At 35.7% G+C, this 14,243-nt stretch overlaps 2 protein-coding genes across 2 annotated transcripts in view; one reads left to right on the top strand and one right to left on the bottom strand.

Moving 5' to 3' along the window:
- Positions 1 to 14,243, top strand: part of LOC131841313 (syntaxin-binding protein 5) — a 401,890-nt gene that overhangs the window by 265,436 nt on the left and 122,211 nt on the right. The window lies entirely within an intron of this gene.
- On the bottom strand, positions 6,844 to 12,512 carry LOC131841314 (sex-specific storage-protein 1-like). Its single transcript, XM_059189638.1, has 5 exons — positions 12,413 to 12,512; positions 10,746 to 10,879; positions 8,845 to 9,675; positions 8,243 to 8,406; positions 6,844 to 7,934 (listed from the first exon to the last, which is right to left on the bottom strand). The coding sequence occupies exons 1-5, from the start codon at positions 12,507 to 12,509 to the stop codon at positions 6,908 to 6,910; spliced, it is 2,253 nt and encodes a 750-aa protein (XP_059045621.1). The 5' UTR covers positions 12,510 to 12,512; the 3' UTR covers positions 6,844 to 6,907.

The raw sequence follows: 14,243 nt of genomic DNA, 5'->3' as shown, positions 1-14,243 counted from the left end.
AAGGGTGGCCCACCCCAAACAATTTTTTTTATAATACGTCATCAAAAATACATTAAACCCATATTTTCGAAATTCTACCATCAACCCCTATTTTTTAAATGCGATATTAATATTAATATGGCTCATCTCGTGAACAGATGGTTCTTGTGGGGACTGGTCTGTTCAGGTTGCGAGCTGATTAATTTTTTGTTTTTTGCAATAACATATGCTGGTGGTCCCTCTATTCTCCCAATTTTTAATTTAAATAAATCTGTATTATTGTAAACATGTACAACATATATTTGAAAAGAATACGAGCTGAGTTTCTCGTCAGTTCTTCTCATCTCGAAATCATTCCGAACTGACGGTAGATTTGACATATCATAAGAGACCTACATGAATAAAGATATTTAGAATATGAATTTGAATTTCAATATTTCGATATAATTGATTATTTTTATATAATAATAATAATCTCAGGACAATTCACACAGCGCCATCTAGGCCCAAATTAAGCTAGCTAAAGCTTGTGTTATGGGTACTAGATAACTGATACAAATACATAGATTTTTTTTTGTAAATATATACATATTATACATAGAAAATACCCAGACCGATACAAACAATCATACTCATATATACAAATGTTTGTGCCGTACAAGGAATCGAACCCGCGACCATCGGTCGTAAAGCGGTGTGCTAGACCGCTAGACCACCGAGGTCGTCAAATAACCGAATAATAAATAATATATTATATATAATTCAGTTGAATTGGACGGGGGATCAAACTGAGAGGTTGTACGGTACATTGGCGTCTGGAAACTGGAAAAGGGTGGCCCCCCAAAACAAAAAATTTTAGTTTTTTTTATAATTAGTCATTACACACATATAATATTTTCAGCCATCGACCATCAACCCCTAATTTTTAATAGCGATATTAATTTTAATGTTACGATGCCCGTTTGAATTGGACGGGGTTCGATCGGAGGGTCTGTACGTCGAAATCTCGTAACAATATCCCCCGATTATAAAGGTATACTCATATCATATATTGGCATCTTATACAGGGTTACTGGAAACTGGACGTATTCCCGTCACGACGAGATAGAGGAGCTCAAATGACCTGAAATAATTTTGACCCTATATATAATATGTTGTCACTAATGGCAGGCACAGAATACCAGCGCCGTGACAGTTAGCTGTCACGACATATGCTGAGTGTCAGCCATGTTGCCAACCATATTTAGAAATAATATAAGATAAATTATTATTGTAATTGTTCTAAGTGTGTATGTATGTATGTATATATGTATATGTAAAAATGGTTGACAATAAATGTTTTTCTTTCTTTCTTCTTTCTAATTTATAAAAAAAAATTGTGATGTGATCACAACTATAACTTATTAAGCATTCAGGTATTTTGTGAGTTATTATGTTTTGTTAGAGCACCCGGCTCATGGGCGGCGGTAATCACTTACCATCAGGTAAGCCGCATGCTCGTTTGTCGCCTGCGCTATATAAAGAATGTTTCAAAATTTTATTTCATTTGTTTTTTATCTGTTGTAAATAACTAACAAGAAATTAATAATTTTCTTTATTTAAGACATAAAGAAAATTATTCATTGTATTACGATTTTGACCGAAGCTATAATTTTACGGTTGGCAACCCTGTTTGACTGGCAGAGTGCTCGGTACCAACACACGACATGTAAGCTACAGCGGACAGACAAACTCCCTACTGTCTCCCGCCCACCACACGGCTGTTTGTTGAGCAAACTCGAGGCAATTTTATGATCAACTAGTGTTATTATGTTTTCTGATCCATATATGCATTGATACGGCCTCGGTGTAGGGTTTAGCACATCGCTTTACTTCCGATGGTCGCGGGTTGAATTCCGTATAACGGGTCAGCTAGCCATCACTGCGCTCAACTATATTCAGGTTTCAGTATCGGCATATTCGAACTCAGGACTTTTAGATCAAATAGAAGGGCAGTAAACTATTAGACCACATCATACAATTTTTTATTATAATCTAAATATATTATATATAACTCAAAGGTGACTGACAAAATTCAAAAATCATTTATTCATGTAGGACATTTTAGCCGCTTATGAACGTCAAATTTTTACATTCTAATTTTTTTTTTCCCTACCACCCAGTTCGGTATATAGATCCAATTGAGAAGAACTGGCAAGAAACTCAATTGAATTACTTTTTTTTTAAAGACATAGTGATCTATCAACGCACAGCCCAAACCACTGGACGGATCGGGCTGAAATTTGGCATGCAGGTAGATGTTATGACGTAGGCATCCGCTAAGAAAGGATTTTGATAAATTCCACCCCTAAGGAGATAAATTGACACGAGCGAAACCGCGGGCAAAAGCTAGTAGATTATATAACAAAAAAATATATGCAAATTATAGCTGGATCATTCGTCATACTCGTGAATGGGTGCCGCTTGTTGTTATAGTCCGTTCGAGTTATGACCACGATTACACTGTTTCTTTTTGACAAAATTGCAATAGCATATGGTGGTCACTCTATTCTCCCGAAATCAATTTAAAAATGCATCTGTTTTTTTATAAACATATACAAGCTCATTTGAAAAGGGTAAGAGCTGAGTTTCTTGTCTGTTCTTCTTAGCTCGAAAGCCCTCCGAATAGAGGATAGATTTGACATATCATAAGAGTCTGTAATAGAACGAAAATATTTTAATTTGATATGATTTAATAGGAATTTTGTAAGCCACTTACTGAGAAGACATCTCCTGCCGCCTCTGTCGATCTGATATCTTCCTACAGTATATCATTTCGTATCGCTCTCCTAAAAATGAGATTGCAATTAGTGATACGTCCTCGGATATGTGAAGGGAATGCGTTTGAAATAGTCGATATTGGTTTCCGACACGTCGCGAGCAGGAAGCAATCTTGTAAACGATGACAACTGATGGATATCTAATGCTGTAGGTATTAAGGTTTATTTTTAAATAAAACTAAAATTGATAGGTTTTTTATTTTTATTTCAGGGTACAATTTCTAATAGGTTTTTTATTTTATTTTTATTGTTTGACGGCCTCGGAGGTCTCGGTTTAGCACGCCGCTTTACTTTTGATGACCGCAGGTTCGATTCCCCGCTCGGTACAAACATATGTATTCATGAGTATGATTGTTTGTATCGGTCTAGGTGTTTTCTATGTATAATATGGATTTACGAAAAATTATCTACGTATTTGTATCAGTTATCTAGTACCCATAACACAAGTTTTAGCTAGCTTAACTTGGTCTAGATGGCGCATAATTGTCCTGAGATTATTATTATTATTATTATATAAAAATAATCAATTATATCGAAATATTGAAATTCAAATTCATATTCTAAATATCTTTATTCATATAGGTCTCTTATGATATGTCAAATCTACCAGTCTACACAAGCAGCGAGTATGACGGATGAGCCAGCCACCACTGCGCTCGACCTTATTTTAGGGAGCTTTTAACTATATATTATATATAGTTATATAAGGCTGGGTGATTTGTCCAGTCCCTCAACGTACTTTGTTCTTAATTAAAGAAGACACAGTATTACAAACAGTGGAATGTACGATTGGGATACTGCAAAAATACTTGAACAATTTCAATCGCCCCTCGAAGCGTATGATCCATCGTTAATTGAAAGTATTCCGTTTCAATATCCACTTGAGCTCTGAACGTACGCGCTCGGAATGCGTTAATGAAAATATCTGAAAAAACTAACTACATTACTACTTCACTATATCCGTACACTGCAATCCTGATGCTCTACTGGGGGAAGAAAATTGTTAGTAATGTGGACTGATAACCCCATTGCTGGCAATGTACCATGTCAGATCGACCTCACGCGGTTCCCCCTGGAAACCATCGTGATACATTCCCGGTGAATTTGTCACGTTGGGCTAACTGATCTGACTTCATGTTCATCCTATCATCCACCGTTACCGCAGGTGAGTGCAGAAATCCATTATCATCCTTTAAAAAAAAATCTACGTTACTATGTAGTAATTTTGACTTCGCTTTCATTTATAAACATACTAGCTGTTCCCGTGACTTCGTCCGCGTAAAATGACGATACTTCCATACAACCTTTCATCCCCTTACAACCCCTTACAACCCTTACAACCCCTTACAACCCTTTCGCAAATCACCTTCCAGCAATGGTATTTCCGAACCGATACGATATTACTACCTTCAAGAAAATAGCTTATTCCTTTTTAAAAGGCCGACAACGTACTTGCAATTCCCCTGGTGTTGCGGGTGCTCATGGGCGGCGGTAATCACTTACCATCAGGTGAGCCGCAAGCTCGTTTGTCACCTATGCTATAAAAAAATGTGCTTACTGAAAGACTTTCCGTTTAGTATTTTTATATAGTTGTTTTAGTTTCTAATAGATATGTATTAAGAACATATTTTATGTTCTTAACTCAATCGGCACTCGCCTTTTGTTTTAGTATTGTGAATTTTAATTTTAACTTTCTTTCTGTGAAAACTTTAAGTGTATTTTGAACTTCGTTTACGTTTATATTTATGCATGTAAACAGCCTCGGTTTTACAAATATAAATAAATAAATTACAAACAAAATAAAATTTTTTGGCTTTGTTACATAAGTCGAATTAAAAAAAAAATTGTAACCTCTGCAACAATTGCATCCATGCGGATCCGGGGCGACTCGCTAGTTTATTACAGCCACAAACATTGAAAAGATATTCCGTATTTATTAGAAACAGATTACAAACTTCTATTTTATATATTTGAACTGCTAAAATAACTTGAAACTTAGAGGAGGGCGAGTCTCAAAAGGCTTCGAGATCAAAGGGACAAACGCCGCAAAATGTTTGCACAAACTTCAATGAATAGCCACTTGTCCTTTTCAATTTGTTCTGACAAAAAATTGTTGAATATTTGTTGAATACAATAAAGTATTAGGTTTTTACAACATGTTATATACAACATTCTTTATATGGCGGCTGATGATGGTATTAGTATCACGTTAGGTTTACCTATAAACTATCACCCATGGAAACTATCTTTTATAAACAATATACTCCATATTGCACTGATAATTTAAAATCTATATATATATAAAAATGAATTGTTGTTCGTTAGTCTCGCTAAAACTCAAAAACGGCGCTCGGAACCGTTTTGGCTAATTTTAGTCTTGAAATATTGATGGTGGTCCTCCGTTTAAACCTTCCCTAGGTTTAAACGGTGATAAAATATGAAGAAATTGCGTGTAAAATAGTAGAAACAACAATTATATTTTCCCATATAAACAGCGGATACCTGTCAAACAGGGTACGTTCAGAAATTTATTGCGCAATTAAACTTCAAAAAACCTTTGACATATTTCATTTTGAGGCGGAACAGAATTCACGGTGTCAGCTAGTAACAAACGTATCAGAAATGATTAATTCCTAATCAATAGAATAGAATAGAAAATCATTTATTCAAATAAACTTAATTTAAGCACTTTTGAATAGTCATAACAATTTGTTTTTTATCTACCACTCGTTCGAAAAGCTGTCTCATCACAAGAAGAACGAGCAAGAAACTTGTGTGTTGCTCTTTTAAATAATCCTTGTAAGTTTACATTTACAAGTCGAAGCGTGTGAATACAAACTACCAACAAGCACTAATTTTTTGGGTCAAATATAAATATGCTATAAGATTAAATCAGTCGTAGTGGTAAGAGCAGACCAGTCCCTACCAGCAGCACTCGTTTCACGAGTATGACGGATGACCTAGCCATCACTGCGCTCTACCATATTTTAGGGAGCCCAATAATCCGGCCCACCACCCCGCCACATGTCTGGACATTTTAGTGAGCATGACTACTCATTCCACACGACCACGTCACAATTCTCGGTATCGTAGACTTCTAACTCCTTTATTGGTTAATTTAATAATTAATTCAATTTATTGTCATCCGTTAATAATGAATAGTACATATACAGCAGAACAGGAATGTTAGGGAGCTCCGTAACCGTAACGAAACTATCGGATATCCGATATAAAAAAATATCCGTAACCGTAACCGAATCCGAAATAAAAGTTTCGGATAATATCGAATAGGGGCGGAGCCTAATTGAGACACGTTATGTAACCATTTTATTAACTATTTGTATTTTACTTTTGAAATTTCTTAAAAAAATATTATCCGTAACCGAAATTATCCGAAACTAACGGATAATCCGAAATAATTTAATATCCGCATCCGTATCCGTATCCGGTATAATAATCATTCCTATATCCGAAACCTATCCGTATCCGAAATTTCATATCCATAACATCCCTGCAGCAGAATAAGAAAGTTTTAATAGAATAAGAAAGATATGGTAGTTAAAAAAAATAGAAAAGGGACGGGACCAACTACAGTCTGTTGTCGACTCATGCCCAGTGCCGGAATGCTCGTGACTATGCACTCAACCGCATTCATGAGTTAGAATGTGAACTGTCACAAGCCTATAACAACATTAACACATTGACCACAAAAGTGGGAGGTCAAGAAGCAGAAAAGACCATGACATTGTATGCCGAGCTGATTGATCAAAATGTATCTGATGAGAATGATACTTTCCACTACATTTTCAATACACAGAAGCCTGTTCTCATCTCGAAATCATTCCGTACTGACGGTAGATTTGACGTATCATAAGAGCCTGTAATAGACCTACATGAATAAAGATATTTTGAATTTGATTTTGATTTTTAATTCAATGATCTAAGACAGAACAAAGTGGTTGAAGCAAAAAAGAAAATTGACTCGTATGACCATATGGGAACTCTCTTGAGAAAGAAAGACTAAATCATTAAAACAGATCAAAAATTTATTACTGGTATCCTATTTAACAATATATAAATGCATATGAAATAAGTATATTACAATAGAATTACAAATGAGTGTCATTGTCAACATTCATCGACATGACATTCTTGTCTCTTCGCTGCATCAATTTTACGTAGTCCCTGTCACGGTACATAAGGTCATCACGCTTCATAACCATATCTGACATGTCCATCTCCTTCACCGAATTGGAGACTGGCTCCTTCAAATACACGACCACATCCTGGAATTTCATGTTGCTCGTGTAGAAATTGACCTCATCGATGGGTCTGTCGAAGGGGAATCCGAGGGGCATCGTGTCCATGCACACAGACCAGCGGCAAGATCTTCGCTCCTTCGCAATATTCATGTCCAAAGCCGGCAGCGTCAGGCCTGTACGTACGGGAGTGACAATCACAAAGATCTGGTAGGTTATTCCACCTAACGAGCCTAATGGCAACAGCAATCTATTAGGATATCCAATGCGAGATTTGTACCACCAGCCATCTAATGTTCTCGCGCCTCCACTTGTGTCCATTGCTCGCTCCCAAATGTGCCGAGTCCAAGGTCTCTCTTGGATAACGTTGTTTAGGTCTTGGGAATCGCGAACAATCGTGTTCTTGCCGGTCTCCAGTTTGTGCAGGAAACTGTCGATTTCCACCATACTGTTGCGCTTGTCGTTTAGACTTATGTAACGGCCCATGCAGTCCATTTTAGGTCCTAAGAATATTCGCACAACGGAGTCCACCGCTTTATCTGAAACGACTTCGACGTTTATTTTGAATCGCTGATGGTTGAGACGGCGCATGCGTGCTACGTACACCATGTCGGGGCGCTGGTTTTTCATTTCAGTCTGGTCAAGGTAAAGAGCATTCGTGATATCCACGTCGTAATCATCCATCATGGTGACGAGCTTGTCTGTTGACACTTGCTCGATTTTCACCCCGGGGAAGTCGATTTCCTCACGAGTGTATCTTGGTAGCATTTCTTTAAACAAAGTGAAGTATTCGGAGATAAGTTTAAGGCTCCTCCATGTGCCGGGGTCGCGGAGAGCTGTCGTGTACATGTCGACCGCGGTCGGGACATATGTGTTTCTGATAGACAAAAAAATGCAGCTGTTTTAATACTCTGTTTATGTTTTAAATATTAAAAATTATAATTTTGCAAGTAATATTTAGTTTTCTTAGTCATCTTTAAAAATATCGTGTATCATGTTAATTCATTCATGTGACTAAATCATAGTGACATAAATAGCTTTTTTAATATTAGAAATATTATGAAAGCATACATGTTATTTAATAATATACAAAAGCAAGATTTGAAGGTTTTGTTAAAACAGAATAATACAGAAAATAAATTATATAGTACTTGTATTAATGCTTAAAATAAAAGAAATACTTACTTGCCCATATTGTACGTGCCATAGGATAACAAAATTTCTGGTAAGGTCCTCAATTTACTCCATCTACCATTCTGTTCCTCTTTAGAGAAATATCCACCCAGTACAAGTCGACTAAGATTCTCAATATCATCAGGCTTCTTCAGTGATATACTGGTACCATCATGCTGAAAAATTTAAAGTGCCATAAAATCTACGGTCACCCCGTAAAAAATAGTTTAATATTCCAAAGAAATTAAAATTCAGTAGGACATTTTAGCCGCTTATGAACATCAAATTTTTAGATTATAATTTTAATTACCGTCTAGATCGGTATATAGATCCAATTGAGTAGAACTGGCAAGAAACTCAATTGAATTACTTTTTTAAAAGCCAGTTTATTTACAATGTATATTTATATAGGCGTTCATATCTAGTCTAACATTAAATGACAATCCAAGCTCCATGCTCGTCATTCAAGTAATCGTTTAGTGAGTAATAGGCTTTGCTCAATATGATTTAACAGATGTTTTGAATTTATTTAAGGGTAATTCCAATATATCCTTTAGTAAATTGTACTTATTGTAAATTTATAATATAAATAATAAAATATCTTATTTACATACCGTTACAATGTATCCCTTCTTAATGCCATCCCGAATTATTCTTTCATTGTCTTCAATAAGAAGTTTATATTTAATATTGTTTTCATTAACAATTTCCAAATTATTGTGACGTACGGGCATTTCATCACCAGTAGGTAAAAGAATCTTCGGCCAATACCCTTCCTCGAGAGTTCCATCCAAGTTTAGAGGTTGGATATCACACATCATATGTGATAGCCTTTCTAATCGCAGCCTGCCGAGCAACTGCTGGTAGGTGTACCACATAACCTCACCACGGCGTTCTTTATTCACATTGTAGATGTCTTCTGTCATCCAGTAAGGATAGCTCATGTGCAAGTAGTACAAGTAAGTGTTCAAGTCGATATCTTCAGTGAAATACGATGTACGGTCGAATTCGCTCATCGTATGACGAAGGCCCTTCCGCCAATCGATCACTAGATTGTTGTTATTGATCGAGATGCCATAGTAATTTTTGATAACGGGATCCACTGCACCTTTGGTCATCTTCATCATGAAAGCCTTGTGTAAAATGTTACTGTCCACAAAGAAGTAAGGATGTATTTCGTAAGGAGCTGGGATATTGATGCCGTTGCAGTCAGGTCTATGGAAGACGGCGGCTGTAAGAGCATAGACAAACATACCGCCGTTGATGCGTTCGCGCAGCCAGCACGCGGTTTTTAGAAGGACATCAAAGTCTTTGGCGAAGTACAGGAGTTTGGACACCAGGATGGCTTCTTCAGATTGCTTAGGGTCCAAGTGCACGAACACCTCTCCGCGAGGCAGCATTCCCAACTTGTATACATTAGCGAACTGTCTAACAACTTCCACTTTCTGAAAATGTCATTTTCATCATTATTACCTTCCTAATTACTTATTTTTTTTTATACCACGATGGTGGCAAACAAGCATATGGCCCATCTGATGGTAAATGGATTACCGTAGCCTATGAACGCCTGAAACACCATGGGTGTCACGTGCGCGTTGCCGACCCTTAAGAAACCTTAATATACCCTTCTTGAAAATCCCATGCTGTAGTCTCGTAGAAAATCTCGGCAGGAAGTTCATTCCACAATCTAAGTGTACGCGGGAGGAAGCTCCTCTGAAATCGCACTGTCCGAGACCACTTAGGTTCCTTATTTATACCTTGACGACCTCGGTGGTCTAGCGGTCTAGCACACCGCTTTACGTCCGATGGTCACGGGTTCGATTCCTCGCACGGCACAAACATTTGTATTCATGAGCATGATTGTTTGTATCGGTCTGGGTATTTTCTATGTATAATATGTATGTATTTACGAAAAAAAAATCTATGTATTTGTATCAGTTAGTACCCATAACACAAGCTTTGGCTAGACTAACTTGGGTGTAGATGGCGCTGTGTGAATTGTTCTGAGATTATTATTATTACTATTTCTTTATTCCATAGTTTCCAACTTAATCTTATAATAAATATTGTAAGTGCGAAAGTTAGATAAAAAAAACGTTAGACTATTCAAAAGTGTTTAAATTAAGTTTATTTGAATAAAAGATTTTCTATTTGTAAGTATGATGTACTCTTTCACGCAAAAACTACTGAACGGATTTTGATAAAACTTTACAGTAATATAGCTTACGCATCAGAATAACACACAGGCTATATTTTTATTGTAATTTACATATAGCTAATAATATTATAAACGCGATAGTTTATATGGATGTTTGTTACTATTATACGTAAAAGCTAACTAAGCGAACTGACGGTAGATCCTAGGTCTTACCATCATTTACCATCTGATAAGGTAAGACCAAGCGCAATCACATTATTAATAAAAAAAATGTATTTGACATATTATAAGAGTCTGTAATAGACCTATATGAATAAAGATATTTTGAATTATGATTTTTTTTAATTTTGTATTTACCAAATATTTGTCCATGTTATCCTCAATGACCCATTCTCGTGCAATCTCCCGAACATCTTCGTACATGGTCGGCTGCAGGATGTGGTTCAGCAGCTTCAATATACATCTCTCCTTCGTCTTCACATCCAAATTTACTGTAAACAATTTTTATGAGTACATACATCATGTTATAAATCTGCCAGAAAAAAGATTTAAATGTCAAATAAAACAGTTCCTTTGCAAAAAAGCTTACTATAAAATTGAAGAATTCGTTAACGATAATAATGTTTTTGTAGAAAAATTTTAAATACATAGCACTGACAATATTATCTGATTACACTAATAATGAGTGCGTAGCGATTTCTATGTTGATTGTCGCATGCCTCTTACTTGTTACACTGTAATTATTTATATAAAAAAACGTCTATTAAAAAGAGCAACACACAAGTTTCTTGCTCATTCTTCTTGTGATGAATCTGCATTCCGAATGAGTGGTAGAAACAAAATATGACTATTCAAAAGTGCTTGTAATGAGTTTATTTGAATAAAGATTATTTCAATTTCTATTTCTATTTCATGCTTTTTGGATCGTCTCTCTTTCCTATTTAAACCAAGCAGCTTCCTTTACAATAATAAAAATCCTGAACTATTCACACAGCGCCATCTAGTTCCAAGCTAAAAGCCTATGTTGCGGTACCAGACAACTTATAGTATACTTAGATGCATTTTTTTTAATACAAACATATACGCGGATTTCTAAACTTAATAATTACTGTTATTTGTTGTTACTTAATAATACATGGAAAACACACAGACCGATACAAACTATCATACTCATGAATACAAATATTTATGCTATACGAGGAATCGAACCCGCGACCAACGGAAGTACGGCGGTATGTTAAATGAATATGAGATATTTTTTCTTTTTCTTAGGACAATTCACACAGCGCCATCTAGACCTAAGTTAAGCTAGCTAAAGCTTGTGTTATAGGTACTAGATAGCTGATACAAATACATAGATTTTTATCGTAAATACATATATACATATAAATAAAATTGGAGTGTCTGTTTGTAATAATGAAATAACAGTTTTTTACAACATATAAATACGGTACATACACCAAAATATTTTTTTTTATAATATTTGTCTGTCTGTCTGTCTGTTTGTTCCGGCTAATCTCTGAAATGGCTGGACCGATTTTGACGGGACTTTGACGGGACCGACACGGCACAAACATTTGTATTCATGAGTATGATTGTTTGTATCGGTCTGGGTGTTTTCTATGTATAATATATATGTATTTACAAAAAAATATATATCTATGTATATGTATCAGCTATCTAGTACCCATAACACAAGATTTAGCTAGCCTAACTTGGGTCTAGATGGCGCTGTGTGAATTGTCCTGAGATTATTATTATTTGTGTCTTCTCGAACGTTCCGCGGCGTCACTATTAAATTCAGTGTACAGTACATTCTAACCATTTCTATTTCATTAATACAACTATTTAAACATTGCAATATTCCTCCAGCAAACATATAACACATAACAAACACCCAGACTGACACAAACAACCATACTGTAGAATACAAAATTGTGCCGTGCGAGGAATCGAACCCGCGATCATCGGAAGTCACATGTGCTAAACCTTGGACTAGCTCCAAGGAATTATGAAACACTTACCCATAGGTTCCTTGGTGATGACGATGTTTTGAAGCTCATCGTGGACGACGGAAGCCGCTACTGCAGCGACCAGCGCCGCTACCAACATGTACCTCATGGTGACCACACTCAGATTCACTGTAACTAAACTGAACAATACTCGCCTTTTATACTCTCAACCGATGATATCAATGTATGTTACACATTCCCTTATCTGCACTTTCTTTAAAACAAGATGTTTTTATTAATTATTAATTTAATTGATCGGATCTGCAACATTGTAACGTAACGATGTAATTGTAAACACGGTGTAACTCCACTTCTGGCAGATTTCAGTGATTAAAATATTAATACGCGATTTCGTCCGCGTGGAATTTAACTTTATATAAATTTAACTAAAATAAAATGTCTAAGTTACTCCTTATTACATCAGCTACTAGCCAAAAAAGTCCCGTCAAAATCTGTCCAGCCATTTCAGAGATTAGCCGGAACAAACAGACTGACAGACAAAAAATGTAAAAAAAGTTATTTTGATGTATACCGTATTTATAGTCATATTCATGTAGACAGACACTCCCATTTTATTTATGTCTTGATTCTTTTTATCTATATACACACAACAAACTGACGGCCCAAGACTAAAAATGTCAGACACCATAAAATACAAAACCCACTACAAAAGAAACCAATACTATGTTCTGCCATTCCTGAGAAATGGTGTACCTCGACGTTTTGACTAGGTTGCACTAGTCGAAACGTCGAGACAGGTTCTTAACACGAATAATTTTTTTTGACATAAAATTATTCATACATTATATAATACATACATTATTTATATTATTAACCGGATAACACGTAAGATTTATATAATTGTATATGCATATTGGTAAATCTAATCCTCCAAATAAAGATGGGTGACACTGCATATTGTCAACTCACCCGGCCGGCCAGCGGTGGTTCTGGGCCAGACGGATAAGGTCTGCCTCGGTGTCACTGTTAGGCAAATTGTAACATCTCGGCTGGAGTTGCACAAAAGTGGAAATTAAATAAATATTATAATATTAAAGTAAATTAAAAAAGGCACGGACGAATATATCTGTGGAAAAATGTATTTAAATATAAAAAAAAAAACCGGATAACACGAATAATATTATGGTAAATAAACGTACCTCCCTCCAGTCAGCTCGTGACCAGGGCTAGTGCAACCTAGTCGAAACGTCGAGAGAAGTAAACTCATTTATTTATCATAAAATTATTCGTGTTAAGACCCGGTTAATATTATAAATAATGTATATTAAACGTGAAAGTTTAAAAATAACTAATTCCTCTTATCTTCTCCTGGTAAATTTATTCGGTTTCAAAAGAAAATAAACATTTTGTAGATATGTACATACATAAAACATGTTCATCGATTTCTGAGCTATTGTAATCTTTGTGGCTGTTCGTGGAGGCTGTATCTCCCTGCGTGGGTGGTGCTGGCCCAATAATAAAATCCTTTGGTTGCAAAAGTTCTTGTTTATTTTGGCATTTACAGTTTATTTTATATTATATTTTTTTCCGTACCATCCAGTTCAGTATATAGATCCAATTGGGAAGAACTGGCAAGAAACTCAATTGAATATTTTTTTTAAAGCCAGTATATTTACAATTATAATTACAAATATATTTATATAGGTGTCTATGTCTAACATTAAATGAAAATCCCGTGCCTGAACAAGTATTGCCATGCACGTTCGTCATTCAAGTAATCGTTTCGTAGGCTTTGCTCAGTAAATATGATTTAATAGATGTTTCGAAAATATCGTACTTACCCCACTTTTGCATGATCGCTGTGGCAATGATAATGACGTTT

The sequence above is a fragment of the Achroia grisella genome, unplaced genomic scaffold, assembly GCF_030625045.1.
Source record: "Achroia grisella isolate CSIRO2021 unplaced genomic scaffold, CSIRO_AGI_Agris_v1 utg1581, whole genome shotgun sequence".
In the NCBI taxonomy this organism is placed as follows: Eukaryota; Metazoa; Arthropoda; class Insecta; order Lepidoptera; family Pyralidae; genus Achroia; species Achroia grisella.
Note: the sequence above shows the minus strand (reverse complement) of the source record. Positions and strands in the feature narration are given on the sequence as shown.

What these genes read in the sequence shown, in the direction of transcription:
- LOC131841314 (XM_059189638.1), bottom strand. Translation starts at nt 12,509, where the DNA reads ATGAGGTACATGTTGGTAGCGGCGCTGGTCGCTGCAGTAGCGGCTTCC. An exon ending in ATAACATGGACAAATATTTG is followed by an intron (nt 9,676 to 10,745) that starts GTAAATACAAAA and finishes TGACATTTTCAG; the next exon opens with AAAGTGGAAGTTGTTAGACA. An exon ending in GGCACGTACAATATGGGCAA is followed by an intron (nt 7,935 to 8,242) that starts GTAAGTATTTCT and finishes TTTGTCTATCAG; the next exon opens with AAACACATATGTCCCGACCG.